This window comes from Ochotona curzoniae, unplaced genomic scaffold, assembly GCF_017591425.1.
Source record: "Ochotona curzoniae isolate NIBS_2020 unplaced genomic scaffold, NIBS_Ocur_1.0 contig_883, whole genome shotgun sequence".
NCBI classification, from domain to species: domain Eukaryota; kingdom Metazoa; phylum Chordata; class Mammalia; order Lagomorpha; family Ochotonidae; genus Ochotona; species Ochotona curzoniae.
The window spans coordinates 58,108,888-58,125,289 of record NW_024466599.1 but is presented as its reverse complement, the minus strand read 5'-3'; the positions used below and the strand labels follow the sequence as shown (position 1 = coordinate 58,125,289).

Here is a 16,402-nt window from a genome sequence, read left to right as displayed (position 1 = left end):
CCTGTCCTGTCCTGTCCTGTCCTGTCCTGTCCTGTCCTGTCCTGTCCTGTCCTGTCCTGTCCTGTCCTGTCCTGTCCTGTCCTGTCCTGTCCTGTCCTGTCCTGTCCTGTCCTGTCCTGTCCTGTCCTGTCCTGTCCTGTCCTGTCCTGTCCTGTCCTGTCCTGTCCTGTCCTGTCCTGTCCTGTCCTGTCCTGTCCTGTCCTGTCCTGTCCTGTCCTGTCCTGTCCTGTCCTGTCCTGTCCTGTCCTGTCCTGTCCTGTCCTGTCCTGTCCTGTCCTGTCCTGTCCTGTCCTGTCCTGTCCTGTCCTGTCCTGTCTGTCCTGTCCTGTCCTGTCCTGTCCTGTCCTGTCCTGTCCTGTCCTGTCCTGTCCTGTTCTGTCCTGTCCTGTTCTGTCCTGTCCTGTCCTGTCCTGTCCTGTCTGTCCTGTTCTGACCTGTCCTGTTCTGACCTGTCCTGTTCTGACCTGTCCTGTTCTGACCTGTCCTGTTCTGTCCTGTCCTGTCCTGTCCTGTCCTGTCCTGTCCTGTCCTGTCCTGTCCTGTCCTGTCCTGTCCTGTCCTGTCCTGTCCTGTCCTGTCCTGTCCTGTCCTGTCCTGTCCTGTCCTGTCCTGTCCTGTCCTGTCCTGTCCTGTCCTGTCCTGATCTTTTCTTCTGCCCTCTCAAATATCTGCAGCACCCCATCAATCTCTGCTCTCAGACTCATAACCATGGACCCAACAGAGAGTACAGATATATGTGAGGCACTTTAGACTTGCTCTGCCAACCTGTGGCCCAGTGCAGCCAAGACAATTACTACACTAGCGATGCCACACCAGTGAGCACAAGCATTGAAGAGAGTATTTTGATGCTTTTACTTTATTTTCCCTGAAGTACACTTCACCCCAGGACAGACTGACTAGAAAGTTCCAAACTACACAAGTCCAGGGAAGTATATATGCCAGTTTCTCAAAAGAACCACCTTAAATGCCCTTTCATTTCATTGAAAACCACTTGCAAATACAGTATATTTTTAAATACACCAACGATAGAGGCTACATACCTGTATGTATCAGGATTATAAAAATAAACAGTTGAAAGATGTTTTCTCCTTTTTGGTCATGGAAAATTCACCTTAGTACTGCTTTCTCATATAACTTATTTGTGAATTATTTTTAAAGATCAATTTTATCTTTATTAGAAAGGCAGAGATACAGAGAGGAAGATCCTCCGTCCGATGATACACTCCCCAGGCGGCTGCAATGGCGGGACCTTTGCCATTGCAAAGCCAGGAGCCTCTTCCACATCTCCCACGCAGGTGCAAGATCCCAAAGCTTTGGGCCGTGCTCGACTGCTTTCCCCGGCCACAGGCAGGCAGATGGATGGGACACAGGGCAGCCGGGATTACAACTGGCACCGAAATGGAATCCCAGACATGCAAGGCGAGCAAATTAACCACGGCACCAGGCCCTCATTTCTGATTTATTGAATATATTATAAGCTCTACCTCAGTGCTTTCAAGAGGAATTCAAAGCACCAACATCCTCCAATAAATTTTCCTAGTTCAGAAAGACCAGATATTTCATAAACTCACTTTCACACCAAAGTGTACCTTGTCTTCAGTTTGCTGCCATATAGACATGACTGATACAAGATATATAAAAATATAACTGAGGTTTTATACATTGGACATTATTTTTAAGGCATCAACAATATGCCTAGCAAACCACATAAGTGCCTCACAAATACTGCTACTACTAATGGAAGAATTGGTCAGCAAACCAAGATACGTGCTTTGTTAAGAGAATGAAAAAATTAGGAACAATTCAGTACTATTTTAGAACAAAGGCTCGTGTTAAAACTGCTCTCCACAGTACCTAAAAAGAAGTCATACCATTTGCATGGCCAGACAAATGAAGTCTATATTCTCTGTTGTATCTATGAATTACACTCTGTTAAAATCTCTTCCCTTTGGGTATGTGGAAGAATGAGCAGTTAACACAACTGAAAAGGACCAGACATTTTTGTTCTAGCTTTCTCTTTGGAAAAGCCTTTACATCTATTTGTGCACATAATAACCTTACACTGATTTATCAAGATTCAATCACTGCTCATATAAGACACATATGGCAGGTAATATTTTCCTAGTTAGGATATGTACAAAGGAGGAAAGTTGATTAAGCAAAGAGTACATATTCAACGATACCTGTTTGACCAATATTAAAGCAATAGCAGATAGGCCTGAGAATGTCTAATGAAGTGCTGTGAATATAGATCACCTATGAGGGTAAAGAAAAATAGGTTCCTTTTGATTGTCTTTAGCTTCAATATGGCACCAAGCACTAGTCTGGAATGCATTCTGAAACCATACCTAGATTTAGTAGAAAAACAGACAGTTACTCCCTCTTGATGTTTGCTGATGAAGTGGCAGCCCTGCTGTCTTTGTTGGTCATGGAAGAAACAAAGTGCATTGAAGACATGGTTTCATAGTGCCTTTTACTTTTTACCTGTCTTGCTTACATTTCCTCACTTGTACAGGCCTTGCCTAAAGCACCTTGCTTAGATTTCTGACTTTACTCATCTTGGAATTTCTACCCTCCCCCCACCCCAATTTAGAATATAGCAGGTAAAAGTGGTAAAGTTGATGTGCTTACCTTGAGATAAGCTACTAGCAACAGATTCAAATACTCAGCTATACACAGATTTAAAATGACAAGGGCACTAATAGCTGGGGATGGTAGATGGTAGGATGGGAAATTAAAGACTGGACTGAAGATGGAACAGTAAGCATTTGTAAACTGCATTGTAATTATATCAACCTAAGCATTTAGGAAACAAAATAGGGGAACACAAGTATATATGTCTTGAGGGAGACAATCAGGAGGCTTGGTCTTCATGGTTTGGTAAAAGGCTCTACTTGTGCAGCTGAAGGCACCTACTGGAAACAACAATTATTACATTACTTAATGTGTTAACATTGTGAAGTAACACAAGTTGCATGTTAGTAGAACATACTTACAAATAATATCCTAACCAAAATAAATAATTCAATTTTTACAAAATGTGTCTGCCTGTAAATGCAGTCACTTCTTGCCTTGCTTCAATTTCTTAATGTGAAAAGGAATAGCTGTAGAATCCTAGTGTGACTGAAGAATGGGTGCTGAATGGAAAGCAAGGAAGGAATTACAGGGCATTATAACTTGCCTGGGTGAACTTTACAGGCCTTTGCAGAAGTCTAAGGTTAGCAAGAATGCCTTATTTTGGGTTCAGCAAGACCTGGTCATTCTGTAACGATGAGAGAAAATGGCTCAAAGCCATATTTAGAGAATTTGTTGACTGTAATTAAACCTTCATGGGAATCCCCAAGGTTTACTCACAGATAATTGAAAAAATGCAAATGAAGACAGTTCATCAGTGGCCTGGCTGACTATGAAGCACTACTACCTACCTAAATGAATTGAAAGGAAGACACAAATATGCCTAGCTCAGAATGTTACTTCAGAGCCAAACACTTTGAGCAAGGCTATGGAGAGTTTGTCCTTACCCTACATGAAATGGCAATGCCTCCTAAGCTCTTTGCCAAAGTAATCTTGCAGCATCACATACAGACTTCCTAACAACTGGCCTTCAGCTCTAGTGCAGCACCAGCTGCCTCTCTGGCATTACTCAAGAAGCCCTGCAGGGAAAAGACAAAAACAGATCTCCTCCCTTTTACATCATGATTAACCCAGTAGTTACAGCAACAACTTATGTACTTTTCAAGATTGTATATAAACAGGAATAGCCCCAGAGCTACACACCACTGCAAGCATCACACGATTTTGCCAATCTCTTGTAAGGACTCGGTGCTGTGAATTACTCTTTTCAACAAGGCAATAATCACTTTCAACTCAGAACTGTACTTCTTCATTCTTATGCCTCTGCTTTAACATGCTTGAAATCATTTTATTTCTGCTAATACTTAAAACTTCTCTTTGCTGATTTCCTTAATTAACAACACATAATGATGCCAGTATAAAGACATACACAATTTCTCTCTAAAAATGAGTGCAGTGACTCTTGCGCACTCAGCTATCATTTAGATTTGCAATGGAAACCACCAATATGAAGTAACAGAAAGGCAAAAGCAGAGAAACACTGCATCATACGCCTGTGCTAGCAACGGCATCAGTTGCTTTTTTTCACAACTCTGTCAAAATCTGACCTCTTGGAGGTGGGAGACAAATATTTTCTTATCCATGTAACTTAGCAGATTCAAAGGGAGCAAAATGCCATGATTAATACTGCCTGCCATCCATACCATCAGGGTGAGTGGCAAATGGCTGCCCTGTGTTCACCAGTGTCACTCTTTCCAGAGGAGAGAATCCCACTTGCTAGCATGATTCATCGTTGGTGTTTGAGCAGCAACAGTGACACACAGCACCGAAACCCAGGCTTGCCTCACAGGAGATGTCTGTCTGTTGCAAGTGTGCAAACATCCCACCATGGGCAGAAACAGCGAGAGATGGGACTGAGCCAAATCTTTGCTCCAGGTCTCCTGGACTTAGTGGTTGTTGTTTACTTGGCGTTTTTCAGTGTTATTGATCAACACTCAGGACATACCAGGCAGACAGCATCACAGTTTCAGAGCAGATCAGCTTTTTCTCAAACTGCCTTTGCTTTTTAAACATGTAGTATTATTCTTGGTGATTTTCTATACTCCCTTTCATTAATTGGAAATCTGACCAGTAGCAAATTCGTTGCATTTTCTTCTCTGTAACCAGTTCGTGATTTTCTGTGGGAAGATAATTGTTTACATGTAAATAAACGGTTAGCCCTCAGTGGAAAGATTTTCTCAATGTTTGCTTTCAATTATTACCAATTCTGCAAGCCTGGAAATGTGGACACTTTCAGAAACAAACATAACTAAATTACATTATTCACCGTTACAGTTCCTACAGACAGCTATCATGGGTTTCACCCCTGCCATTTTAGGGAACCATTGTAGCATTCTTTGTTTTCACCAAGCTAATAAAACCCATGAACTAAAACTGTAGTCCAAATGGACCATAGGCAACAGGGTTTCTTCTCCCAGGTATTTCTAACATTTTTGAACTAATCAAGACAGTTTTTCTGTTTGTATCTTAAAATCCCTTTTTTTTGGAGGGCAAGGGGGGCTTTTTTTTATTCCATCTAGCTTTTCCAGTAGTTGCATGGAATTTTCCTTAAGTATTTTTATATCAAGCAGGATTTTCCCTCTAAAATGTTAACATTCTGCTACATATCACAGTACAAATTTGTTTACATAGGTGCAAAAATATGACGTACTTTATATAGATTTAAGAGCATAAGATAACTTCTGAAAATGCTTGGTTCTTTGGTCCATGAATTGCCATTTCACACATATTTTTTTAAGGTTAATAATTACTAAAAAAAATGGCATGCAACCTAAAAGTTATGTAACTGAATGTCCAGTTACAAAGGGACATCCTAAGACTTACTAGGTCATTCCTAAATTGCAATATTTCCCTCTCAAATATATGTACTTTTAAAAATGCTTTATTTTTCCGCTTGCTAAAGCTAACTGTAACATCTAACTGGTCACCCTCAGGAATTTTGCTATTAGCAGGAAGGCCTGTTATTTACTTAAGTAGTCCCTAGACAGCTATGGCCACTTTATTTCCAGGTAAGCTATTATTTAATGATGCTATGTCTGACATAATTTAAAGGTTATTGATTTGGTATGGAATGTCCTATGAAAATTTGTTAAATTTATTAGGCTCAGAGATTTTCCATTTAATATTTCATTCAGTATTATATTCTTTGTGAAAATACTACCCTAAATATTAAAAAGGTAAAAATCAGACAAATGGATATTATATATCTACAATATGTAGACTACCATTCATGAAACTGCTAAGAAAAATCAATACAAGTATGTGCCTTCTTGTTTAGCTTTCCAGTGTTCATTACTATAGCAATAGTCTTGTTCATGACCTCAGTATTTGTACACTTAAGCTGTATTTCAAATTGGGCCCGGCACGATGGTGCAAGTGGTTAAGTTCCTCGCCTTGCACACCCGGGATCCCATATGGGCGCCGGTTCTATCCCGGCAGCCTCACTTCCCTTCCAGCTCCCTGCCTGTGGCCTGGGAAAGCAGTCGAGGATGGCCCAAAGCTTTGGGACCCTGCACCCGCATGGGAGACCCAGAAGAGGCTCCTGGCTTCAGACCGGCATAGCATTGGCCATTCTGCTCACTTGGGGAGTGAATCATTGGACAGAAGATCTCCTTCTCTGTCTCTCCTCTCTGTGTATCTGCCTTTCCAATAAAAAAAAAAATCTTACAAAGATATATTTCAAATTCAGTATGCCCATGATTAAATTCAACTTCATAGTACCTTAGCATCTTATTTACAAAGCTGAATGAAAAGTGCTAGGATGATACATAAATTCACACAAAAAACCACACATATTCACAGTTGCTACAGCTAGGAATATGAGAGTTACACTCCTATGTAGCATTTCAAAGGAATTGAGTTATCATACTTTACTGTGTCATTTTGTTCGGACATATCCCTGCCTATTTCATGATACATTCCATTTTTTTTCACCAGCTTACAACCTACATTAGTACTAAAACGTTTATCATAGAATGGCATTTTGTGTCTCTTTTGCTGATTATACTGTGAGCTCTTACAGCATAGCATCTATGGTTAGGCATGTATTTTGATGGGTTCAAAATATATATTCAGTAAATGTCAAATACTTGAATGGGTAACTACATAGACGGCAAGATATGCTGTAGGTTAAAGGATAAATGAAAACTCAGAATTTCAAGGTATATGTTATACTTTTCAAAAGAATGCATTTCCTTCCCATGTAAAAACCCACCTGTCTAGCATTAATGAAATTGGTACAAGACTGTTGACACAGAATTCTGCAAATAGTCAGATCATTTCACAAGTTTTAAGAGTCAAATGCAGCACTTTTCCCAGTGTTCCTCAGCTTGGCTATTGCAAGGATTTAAAATTGCAAAAAATACTAATTAGAAAAACAATGCAGGCAGGTCTTCTCCCTGGTCATTTTTTTCCTCACAAACACTGAGAATGATAAAGCAAGAAAGAAAACCGACTTATTAGAAATTGACTGTGAATATGTACAAAAGAATGGGGAAGAGAAGCAAGGGGAAAAGCAAAAACATGCCCTATATAAATGGCTGCAAAATAGCTATGCCACCCTTATTTGCTTTTTGTGGACTGCAATAGAACAAGATGTGAGAAAACATCTGTTGCCACTTTTAAAATAGCACTTTGATATTTTAAAAGAATAGTGACAGATTTAGGAGAAGTCTAATTTCTGATGTTGGAGACAGCAGACACCTAAGAAAGAACAGGAAGAATTCATCTTGTAAACCTTGCTGGGTTTTGAAGTGGAGCATTCATTGGTCATGCATACTTCCGTGAAGCAGCGGACTGAATGTCGTCTCAGCAAAAGCTCTAGAGTTACATGGTCTGAGTTTGAGACTTGGTTCCACCACTTACTTGCAGTGTGTCATTGGGCAAGCTCTGTGTGTTCTGTAAGCCCCACCTTGGCATACACCTATTACCATTACAGGAGTAGCTAAGACATTAAGTATTGAGAAGTAAATCAGGGAGCTAATCCAGAGAATGACACACAGTGTCCTCAGCTAAATTGAAGAAAATTTTGTAAATAGCCTGAAGATGAGCAGGGTTTATCACACTGGGGCAAAGGAAGGGATGCTGACCTGCAAAAGGTGGCTGCTGTCCCACTGCAAAGGCCAGGGATGTAATGCAGACATGCATCAGCAGAGGCTGAGCTGCGATTGGCTTTTGCAGCTATTCGAACACTAACAAGACCAGCCCAGACAAAGGCTTGGAACGCTCTCAGACTGCTCAAGTTCTACCTAGTGGCTGTAGTGGCTGTGTAATAAAGGAGCTTTGAAAAAATAAATACTGGCAATTCTAAAGACACTTCAGCATCAATCAGATTGCAGGCACTGCAGCCATGAGGGTGAATCCAAATGAAGATAACTGCCCGAAGGCCACAAAATACTGGAAAGACTGAGTAGGAACATACTCCAGGTCAGAACGTCTTGGAGGGAGAGGTGCAGCTCAGATAAAAGCTGACAGAGATGGAGGTTTGGTGTGGCACTAGGATGTAGTTAGGTTTAAAGCATGAACTTTCAGCCTGGACAGTATCAACAAAAAATGGGCTCTTTTTGAATGTGAGGTAGTTCTTAGCAAGTAAGACCTTAGAGATGAAATGATGGCTTTAGGCGGGAGCAAAACTGTGTCACAGTTGAAATGATGGCTTTGGAGAGCAACAATGACAATCTTAAATCTACTTCCTTAGTACTACTGTGTTTTTAAGCTTTAGTTTCTTCTCCTATAAAGTTAGTAGGGTATTAATCGTAATTCCCACTCCCAGACTTTTTTTTTACACTTGTCCAGGTATCTAGCAAGTATTTAATTAATGTTGGTTGCATTATAACTTCATTTACACATAAGTCATAGATAAGACACTATAACTAGGTTAACTAAATACAGTTGCTTAAAAAAAAAAAGAGCACTTATTTAAAAATCAAGAGAGAAAGAGGAAGAGACAGAGCTGTTTCAACTGCTAACTCACTCCTCTGATGGCCAAATGGCTAGTGCTGGGTCAGGAACTTCATCCCTGCCATTGGGCCGGCAGGCTCTCACATATCCTAGCAGTCTTCTAATGCTTATCCCAGCCCATTTGCAGGGAGTTGCAAGTGGAGCCATGTGGCTATGAAACTGGTGCCTGTGTGGGATGCCACCATTGCTGACGGAGGCATTTCCAAGCTGCCACAACACTGGCCCCCCATGATATTTCCTAAAATCATTATAAATATCTTTGCCATGTAACCCTACTGTTTCACGTCCTTAGGAAGTACATTTTAGCAAAAACTGCCGAGTTATAAAACTCAATCTGAAAAGAACTCCCATGGGGTTCACTGCAATAGCAGAGTGGCTACATCCTCACCTTGCATTCACTGGCATCTCATATGGGTTCCAGTTCATGTCCCAGCTGCTCCACGTCTTGTCCAGCTCCTTGCTTGGGGTCTGGGAAAGCAATCCAAGATGACCCAAAGCCTTGGTACCCCGCACCTGTGTGGGAGACCCAGAAGAAGCTTCTGACTTTGGATTGCCTCAGCCACAGTCATTGCAAGAGAATTTTTTGTTTTGTTTTGTTTACTGCAGGATTGGTATCCTATTGTAGCTCAAAAGGAGACCTGAAGTAAAAATCTCCTGACACTGTAATCCTCTTTAGACTACTTCAGTTTGCTAAAAGACTCATTCTTTTGGAACCATTTAATTAGTACACATAACAGTGTATTTCCAAAGAATGATTACAACTCTTCACAATATGTTATCTTACCTGTGCTGAATGATAGTATACAAAGAAAGAACCTATTCTATGAACATTGCTCATTCTTGAAGCTGGACTCATAGGGAATTATCAATTCCCCAACGTGCCAGAGTATATAACTAAAATATGTGCCTACTAAAGAAATTGTGATCTGCTCACTCATTATGTTAACATTGTGCTGTGTCTATCTGTGTATTTGTGTTTCTATCTGAGGGGGGTGGAAGGTAGAGTCTCATGGAAAAGATGAAAAGTGACATCGAGTCAGTTGACTGAGGGCATTAAAATTTGTGTACAATACATGAAGTCAATCTTTGGATGAAGTAAGCCTTTGCATGGTGTTTGTATTTCATTAATCCTTTGGTTCTCACATTTCACGTGCATCAGAATTACATGGATGACTAGTTAAAACAAGGGTGGCAAGTTATTCAATTCAGTCATTTTTGGACTGCTAGAGAACTTGCAGTTCTAACAGTTCCCAAGCGATAATGATTCTGCTATCTCAGACTCTACTTGAGAATGCATGGATTATAGTTAATCCATGTTAGTTGCTTCTGTTAACATGAATAATCTAGAATTTGCTTTATCTCTAGCCCCATTTAGAAACTTAGGCTGTATAAACTTTACAAGCTAAGCAGCTATTTTGGAACATGAGCATCTTATGTAACAGAAATGTCCAAGTTAAAGCAGTTTCTCTCTATATTTTGCAAATTTACAAAGCAATCAGTTATGTCCTGACACTAATCCACAAATATCTTGCAATATCTATATTACCAGCTCAGTTTGATACTGATATTCAACCTTTAAGTAGTGAAGCCTTAATGTATAATGTTGTAAAAGATTTTTGCATGCAATGCATCTTCCTTTGTTTGTACCAGTGCCCGGAACCTTATAAGAGTCCTTGGTAAAGACAGAATCTAGCCCATTTGTCACAATTGTGTAACCCAGAATGAACATTCGAGAAGGAGCAACACAAATACATGAGCTATATCTTTTGATGACTGCAGTCACGACATAGGGACACACATTTGCTTTAAATATGAAGCTAGAGTGAATGTCAGGCATGTCACAGGGAAACCACAAGATTTTCAATTTCTTGGCTTAAATGCTTCGCTAATACTCTGGCCCTTGGAACACTGCATGCCTTCGTCTCATTTATTTAATGTTGCAATTACCCACAAATGGCAGGTTATGCACCTATACTTGGGAACATCCTTGATTCCTTTATTTAATTGCAATGAATACCACAAAAATTATGAAAAATGGAACTATGCTCAAGCATCCCCAAGGCTGGGGTACAACTGGCAGTCCCGGGGTTAATTTTCACCTTTCACTATTTCATATACAAAATTCTGGCTGAAAAAGTTTCAGAGAGGTGGTTAGGGTTTCTCAGCAACTATACTCTAGGCAGTGAAGTCAGAAGGTAAAATCAGGTAACTGAAAGTCTTAGGACATAGTAAAAACCACCACAGCATCTGATCATCACAAGCAAAAAGTGTTAACAAGTTTGTGACCCCAGATCCACTGTTTGGCCTCTGAACCTGCTTTCAACTTGTGATTTGTCACAAACCTTTCTTTTTTTTATTAAAGCGATTCAAACACAACTGATATGGAACAGTGGTTTAATCTTTGAGACTTAGACTGTTTAACTTGTTTAAACCACTGGGTTTCTGCATACAACAGTTTTCTGATAGTACAATGACAGTGATAACAATGCTTAATGAATTGAGATGTAAGGATTAAATGAGTAAATACTTCAGAGCATTTGAAATGGATAATCTCACATAGTAAGAACTCATTCATTAACACTCACGGAACACAAGTACAATATTTGATATTCATATTGATATAATATCAATGCCAATAATGATATTCATGATGTGGGGATAATTAAATAGATAGTTGACTTTCATTATTGCAAGGAAAAGCCAGAGGAACCATGGGTAGTGTCTATATTTAACTGTGCGGAGTCAGTGAGGAGACATAGTTTGATAGAAATATATTAAAATTATTTCAAAATTATTTTGGGTCTACCCATGAGAAAAGTACAAAAAACATAACTTCATAACTTTGTTTCTGCCGTAGGCTTTTCAGAAATTTAGATATTGGGACTAATTAGAAAATACTGAAATAATTACTTTAGCAAACTTACTATTTTGTAATTTTCATGAGAAAAGGGTTTTTTCTTTGGTGGTATTGAGCTTTTAGGAATTTAGGGGTCAGAGCTTTGCTCATTTTTTCCCTGTGGGGTTAAGGACAGAAGACAAGCCGATTTGTAGCTCAACATGCCTTAACTTGCGGTCATTTGCTCCTTTTTGGTAATTCTGTTTAGTTGCCCAAGCACAAGATTGTTACAACTGTGAAACTGTACCAACATCTTGGACAGTTGCGGCCTCAATTAATCCAGGTGTATTTCATTTTTCTCCAACTCCAGCTGGACAGTGCTACATCACTAATCCAGGCAGCTAAAAACCTGATGAATGCTGTTGTTCTCACGGTGAAAGCCTCCTATGTGGCCTCAACCAAGTACCAGAAGGTATATGGGACAGCAGCGGTCAACTCACCTGTTGTCTCTTGGAAGATGAAGGCTCCAGAGAAGAAGCCACTTGTCAAGAGAGAAAAACCAGAGGAATTCCAGACACGAGTGAGAAGAGGTTCTCAGAAGAAACATATTTCACCTGTACAGGCTTTAAGTGAATTCAAAGCAATGGATTCCTTCTAGGATAGGGTTTCAGAGAGCTTTTTCCCTTTTGTTTTTAACTCCATTTTTGTATGCATACCTGCCGACTCATGTGCCTCTGGCATGGGGGAAATTAAGGGAGCAGCGTCTGTTTGCATGTGAGATGAGATGGGATCAATACCGCAGATCCATCTGTAGCCCTGGGAGGAGACACAGGATTCCCGTCCTGCGGGAGCACAGAGCTGTCTTTTTGCAACATTCTCATAAATTTGGGCGAAGAGTTCGCATCACAATGTTTATGGGAGTGGGAGGGAGGGGGAAAACAAACTAAACTACAAAAGCAAACTCTAATGCATGCACGAATCATTAGGTTGGCAGGTATATACATAAGTGAAAAATCTGGAAGTGTAATGGTAGAATATAAAACTTGTATTGCTTCTGTTTCAGTGCAAAACTGTACTAGCCAATATGCTTAAGTGTGTGGCCCAGATTGAACAATTTATCCTTGAAGTCATACCCATAATATTATGTGGATTTTTATCTGAGAGGAAACTAAACTAGTCCAGACTAAAGTGCTGCTCTTAATCTACACTCTGTTCTTTTCCAGTAATGCCATTTACTAGTGCTCATGTTATATTTTTCCCCTTTATTGATAAACAATAAACGTTTGTTGGAGATAATTAAAACTATTCTGGGGGCACTGAAAGCACAATATGGTGACTAATCTTGTATTTTTTTTTTATTTTAATTATGATTTTGCTAGAAATAGAAGGCCCAAGGATGACTGTTAGCTGAATGCAAACTGACAATGTATGAAGGTTTAAAGGCAAAGGCATAGGTGTAGCTGGGAGTGCTGGTATCTAATATACCATTGTAGCCACTAACTCAAAATAAACATTTAATCTTGACATCTGAAAAAATGTTTTCATTCTTTCATGCATACTTAATATTGCAGCATCTTAAAAATTGATACAAATGCTTCTTATTTGGATGCATTTTAGGAATTAGAGGTAAAAATTGGTGCTATCTGATTCTGTTATCTTTAGAAAGAAATTCACTTTGCAGGTTTTTCCATTTGTTTTCATTTACTTTCTCACCCTAAGATGGTAACTTTTATTACCTTTTTCTGGGCCATGTTGCAGCCTTGGGCTACACTTAATGCGTCCTCAGAAATGTTATCCAAAAAAAGATTTTATACAGAAGCACATTAATTTCAAAATATTTAATTCACTTTAATTTTCTCCTATGCTATTAAAAAAAAAAACAGGACCTCTGAACCATAACTAAAGAAGAGTAACTATTGTAGTATCTTAAGGATGAAAGACAAAAAAAATGAAGACAAATTTTCTCATTAATAGTGCATACTCTTCCTACTAGAATCACAATTCAGGTTAAAGTGTTACTGCCCATCTCTAGAAGACTTAGAAAATATACACATATTTCATGTCCACATGACAAGATGTTGGAAGACAAGAGCAGCTAGGATTATGTCAGTTTAAGTGCAAGGTAAGAGTATCAGAATGATTGAATTGAAACCACTTAAAAATGCCATCTAGAGTGAGAATGTTCTGTGTATGGAGAAGTTACTATAAACCCTGTGTGATTTTCCACAAGAGTCAGAAGATTATGGATGACTGGCCTGCCTTTCAGTTTCTAACCACATTCAGAGAAGCACCAGGGAATTCATTCATTCATTCTCATATTTGTGCTTTCTGTGAGCTAATTCCTCAGTTACACACCACTCAAATCAACTTATGGGCAGCTTTGGCACAAAAGTACAGTATAGTACTAGCATACTTTTGCCTGCTTGTTTAGAAACAAATACTGTATTCTCAGCAGCATATTATCAGCTTTCAGAAATCCATTTCTCTCCCCAACAGTACAACAGCATTCTTTTGAGAAGATTTTTTTTCTTAAGGACACTCATTGCACTCTTTCTTTCCCTAATAGTCTTATTCATAACTTGGGAAATTCCTTCACCTCTCTTTTCCACAGCATTTAAGAAAGAAGAAAATAAAAGGTTAAAACAGAAATTAAAGCACCATCCATCTATACAGATCTTGTAGAAAGTGAACACACTGCTATTCATAAGTCCCCAAAGGAAACAATTAGTACAATTAACTTTCTGGCTTCATACATTATTCTGCTATTTAATGAGTCAAAGGGAGCAAGTAATCGTCACATAACTCAAGAAACTTTTAAAATGCAAAAGCTTCATGGCATAGCATGAAAAAGAGCCAGTCGGCATCACAGAGGCATGCAGACAATGCCCTTGACTTTACATACACAGTGTTAGTAGACTGTTTTCACATGCAATGAAAACAGGAGCAATGTGTATGTCTTTTCTATGAATCTGTTTATTTTGCCCAGTTCCTTGATTTCAGTGCCCACAGAGTAAACCTCGTGAGCATCCTTTCAATCACTACTGTCATCAAGAACATTAACTATTCAGAAATGCAATTAAATATAAACTTTTATGCAAACACTTGACTAATTTTAAGAAATGGTGGGTTGTCTGTCCACAAGAAATAAATGGTCTAGTCGGGAACACATTACAAATACTAGACATGCATGCCATGGAAGTACACTCAAAGTGGCAAATGAAGAAGGCAGACAGATAGTTGTTGAGGGAGCCTGCACTTGCAGACATCAGTACTCACTGGAACATAAAGTATTTGGTAAAATTAACTAGAAGCAGTAAGCCTTAGAATGAAAAAAAAAACCCTTCTGGGTTACTGAAATACACAAATGAATAAATTTGGAAAGAGGAAATGGGTAGTAATCCAAAGAAAAGAACATCATACTCTCAGGTTGGATAATAAGTACAGTCACAGTGAACCTGGAATTCACTACGGGAACTTGTGGGAAATCGTGGTATGCATGTACCATGAGGCGACATACAGATTGTCATACAGGATCATTCTGCCATACACAAAATGCAGAAATTTTACGTGAGCAAGCATTCAACAGAGCCTTCATCAGAGGAAACCCTGCAACATGTGGGTAAGTGGATGCTGGAAGAACTGACGTTACATTTAAGAGAATTGCCTTCCCACAGATCTTAGCTTAGAATTGATGTTTGTTAGAGTTCTATCAAATCTACGGAAAATCTGAGATTTTGTGGATAACTAGAGGATACATAAACCAATGAATATCCTTGGGAAAGTAAGTGAATTAGATCAAGACTACATAAAAAGCAAAATATTGAGTTATGGTTGTACAGTACCTTTAAGAAGGCATGGAGCAAGTAACTCCAAGAAATTGAATTACTTGGGGGTATTTCAGAAGTCAGCAGCATTTTTCTAAGCATTAAGAAGTATCTAAGTAGGGTTAGGCTATGTAGGGAAAATCAGTAATTTCCCATCTAGGAAGAATTTAAGAAGTCCTAGGCACTTTAATTTTGTAGGAAAATTCTATAACCTGGTAGTCTTGTCTAATCTGCAGCAAAATAGATTGTGCAGGGGTCATTTGGAGAACCTTGCATTCTGGAAATCATTTATATGCAGTGGCCCTTCCAAATACCTGCTACATCTACCAAGTGTATATCAGAATCTGTAAGAGAAATACGTTTTAAAATATTGTTTGATGTTATTTCCCTTTACATATGCAAAGGGACAAAAGATTAGCTCTGTAATAGTAATGAGAAACTTCTTCCACACTATGCATTAAGTAATAGGACCAACTATCAGTACACATATGACCTGATAGATGTACACAGAACATTATACCCAGAAACAGCAAATGGCATGTTTTTCCATATTCTCCATTGAATATTCTCTAGGATTGATGAGTTTCTGGATGCACAATAAACCTTAGTAAGTTTTAAAATGTTGAAATTACACAAAATAACTTGTTTTCCCAACAGATGCAGCTAAACAGTAATAACAAAAGGAAGATGGGTAAATACACAACTACATGGAAGTTAATACAATTGTAAACAGGAAAGAAATTCAGAGGAAATCACTACAAGATTATAAAGTATATCATACAAAAACTTGTGGAGTACATACATAATATTGTTTTTACACATATTTATAGCCATAATAGGTACATTAAGAAGAAAGCCTCAAATCAACAACCAAAATTCACACCTTGGGTCCATAGCCACAAAACAAGATATTAAATCCAAACCTAGTAGAGAGCATGATATATTATAATTAATGTATGAACTGAAATATGCTAAAGGATGCTCAGAAAGCTGATAAGACATTCTTTCTGGATGTAGCTTCCAGATCATTTCTAGAAGGGATGCTATTTGAATTGGTACTGTCTAAACTGAGTAAAGAAAATATTTGCTAACATGGGTGGACATTATCCAATCTATTGAGGGGGCCCCTACAGACCAAAAAGGTGAAAGA

The 16,402-nt window shown here is 38.9% G+C and overlaps 1 protein-coding gene across 7 annotated transcripts in view; it reads left to right on the top strand.

Moving 5' to 3' along the window:
- Window positions 1-12,952, top strand: part of CTNNA2 (catenin alpha 2) — a 1,062,093-nt gene extending 1,049,141 nt beyond the window's left edge. For 3 of the 7 annotated variants that reach the window (XM_040993624.1, XM_040993620.1, XM_040993627.1), the window contains one exon: window positions 11,799-12,952. In XM_040993624.1, the coding sequence (XP_040849558.1) occupies window positions 11,799-12,086 (288 nt within the window). In that variant the 3' untranslated portion in view covers window positions 12,087-12,952. The remainder of the gene's footprint in view (window positions 1-11,798) is intronic. The other 4 variants (XM_040993626.1, XM_040993623.1, XM_040993622.1 and 1 more) reach the window with 2 other exon arrangements.
- The last annotated feature ends 3,450 nt before the right edge of the window (window positions 12,953-16,402 follow it).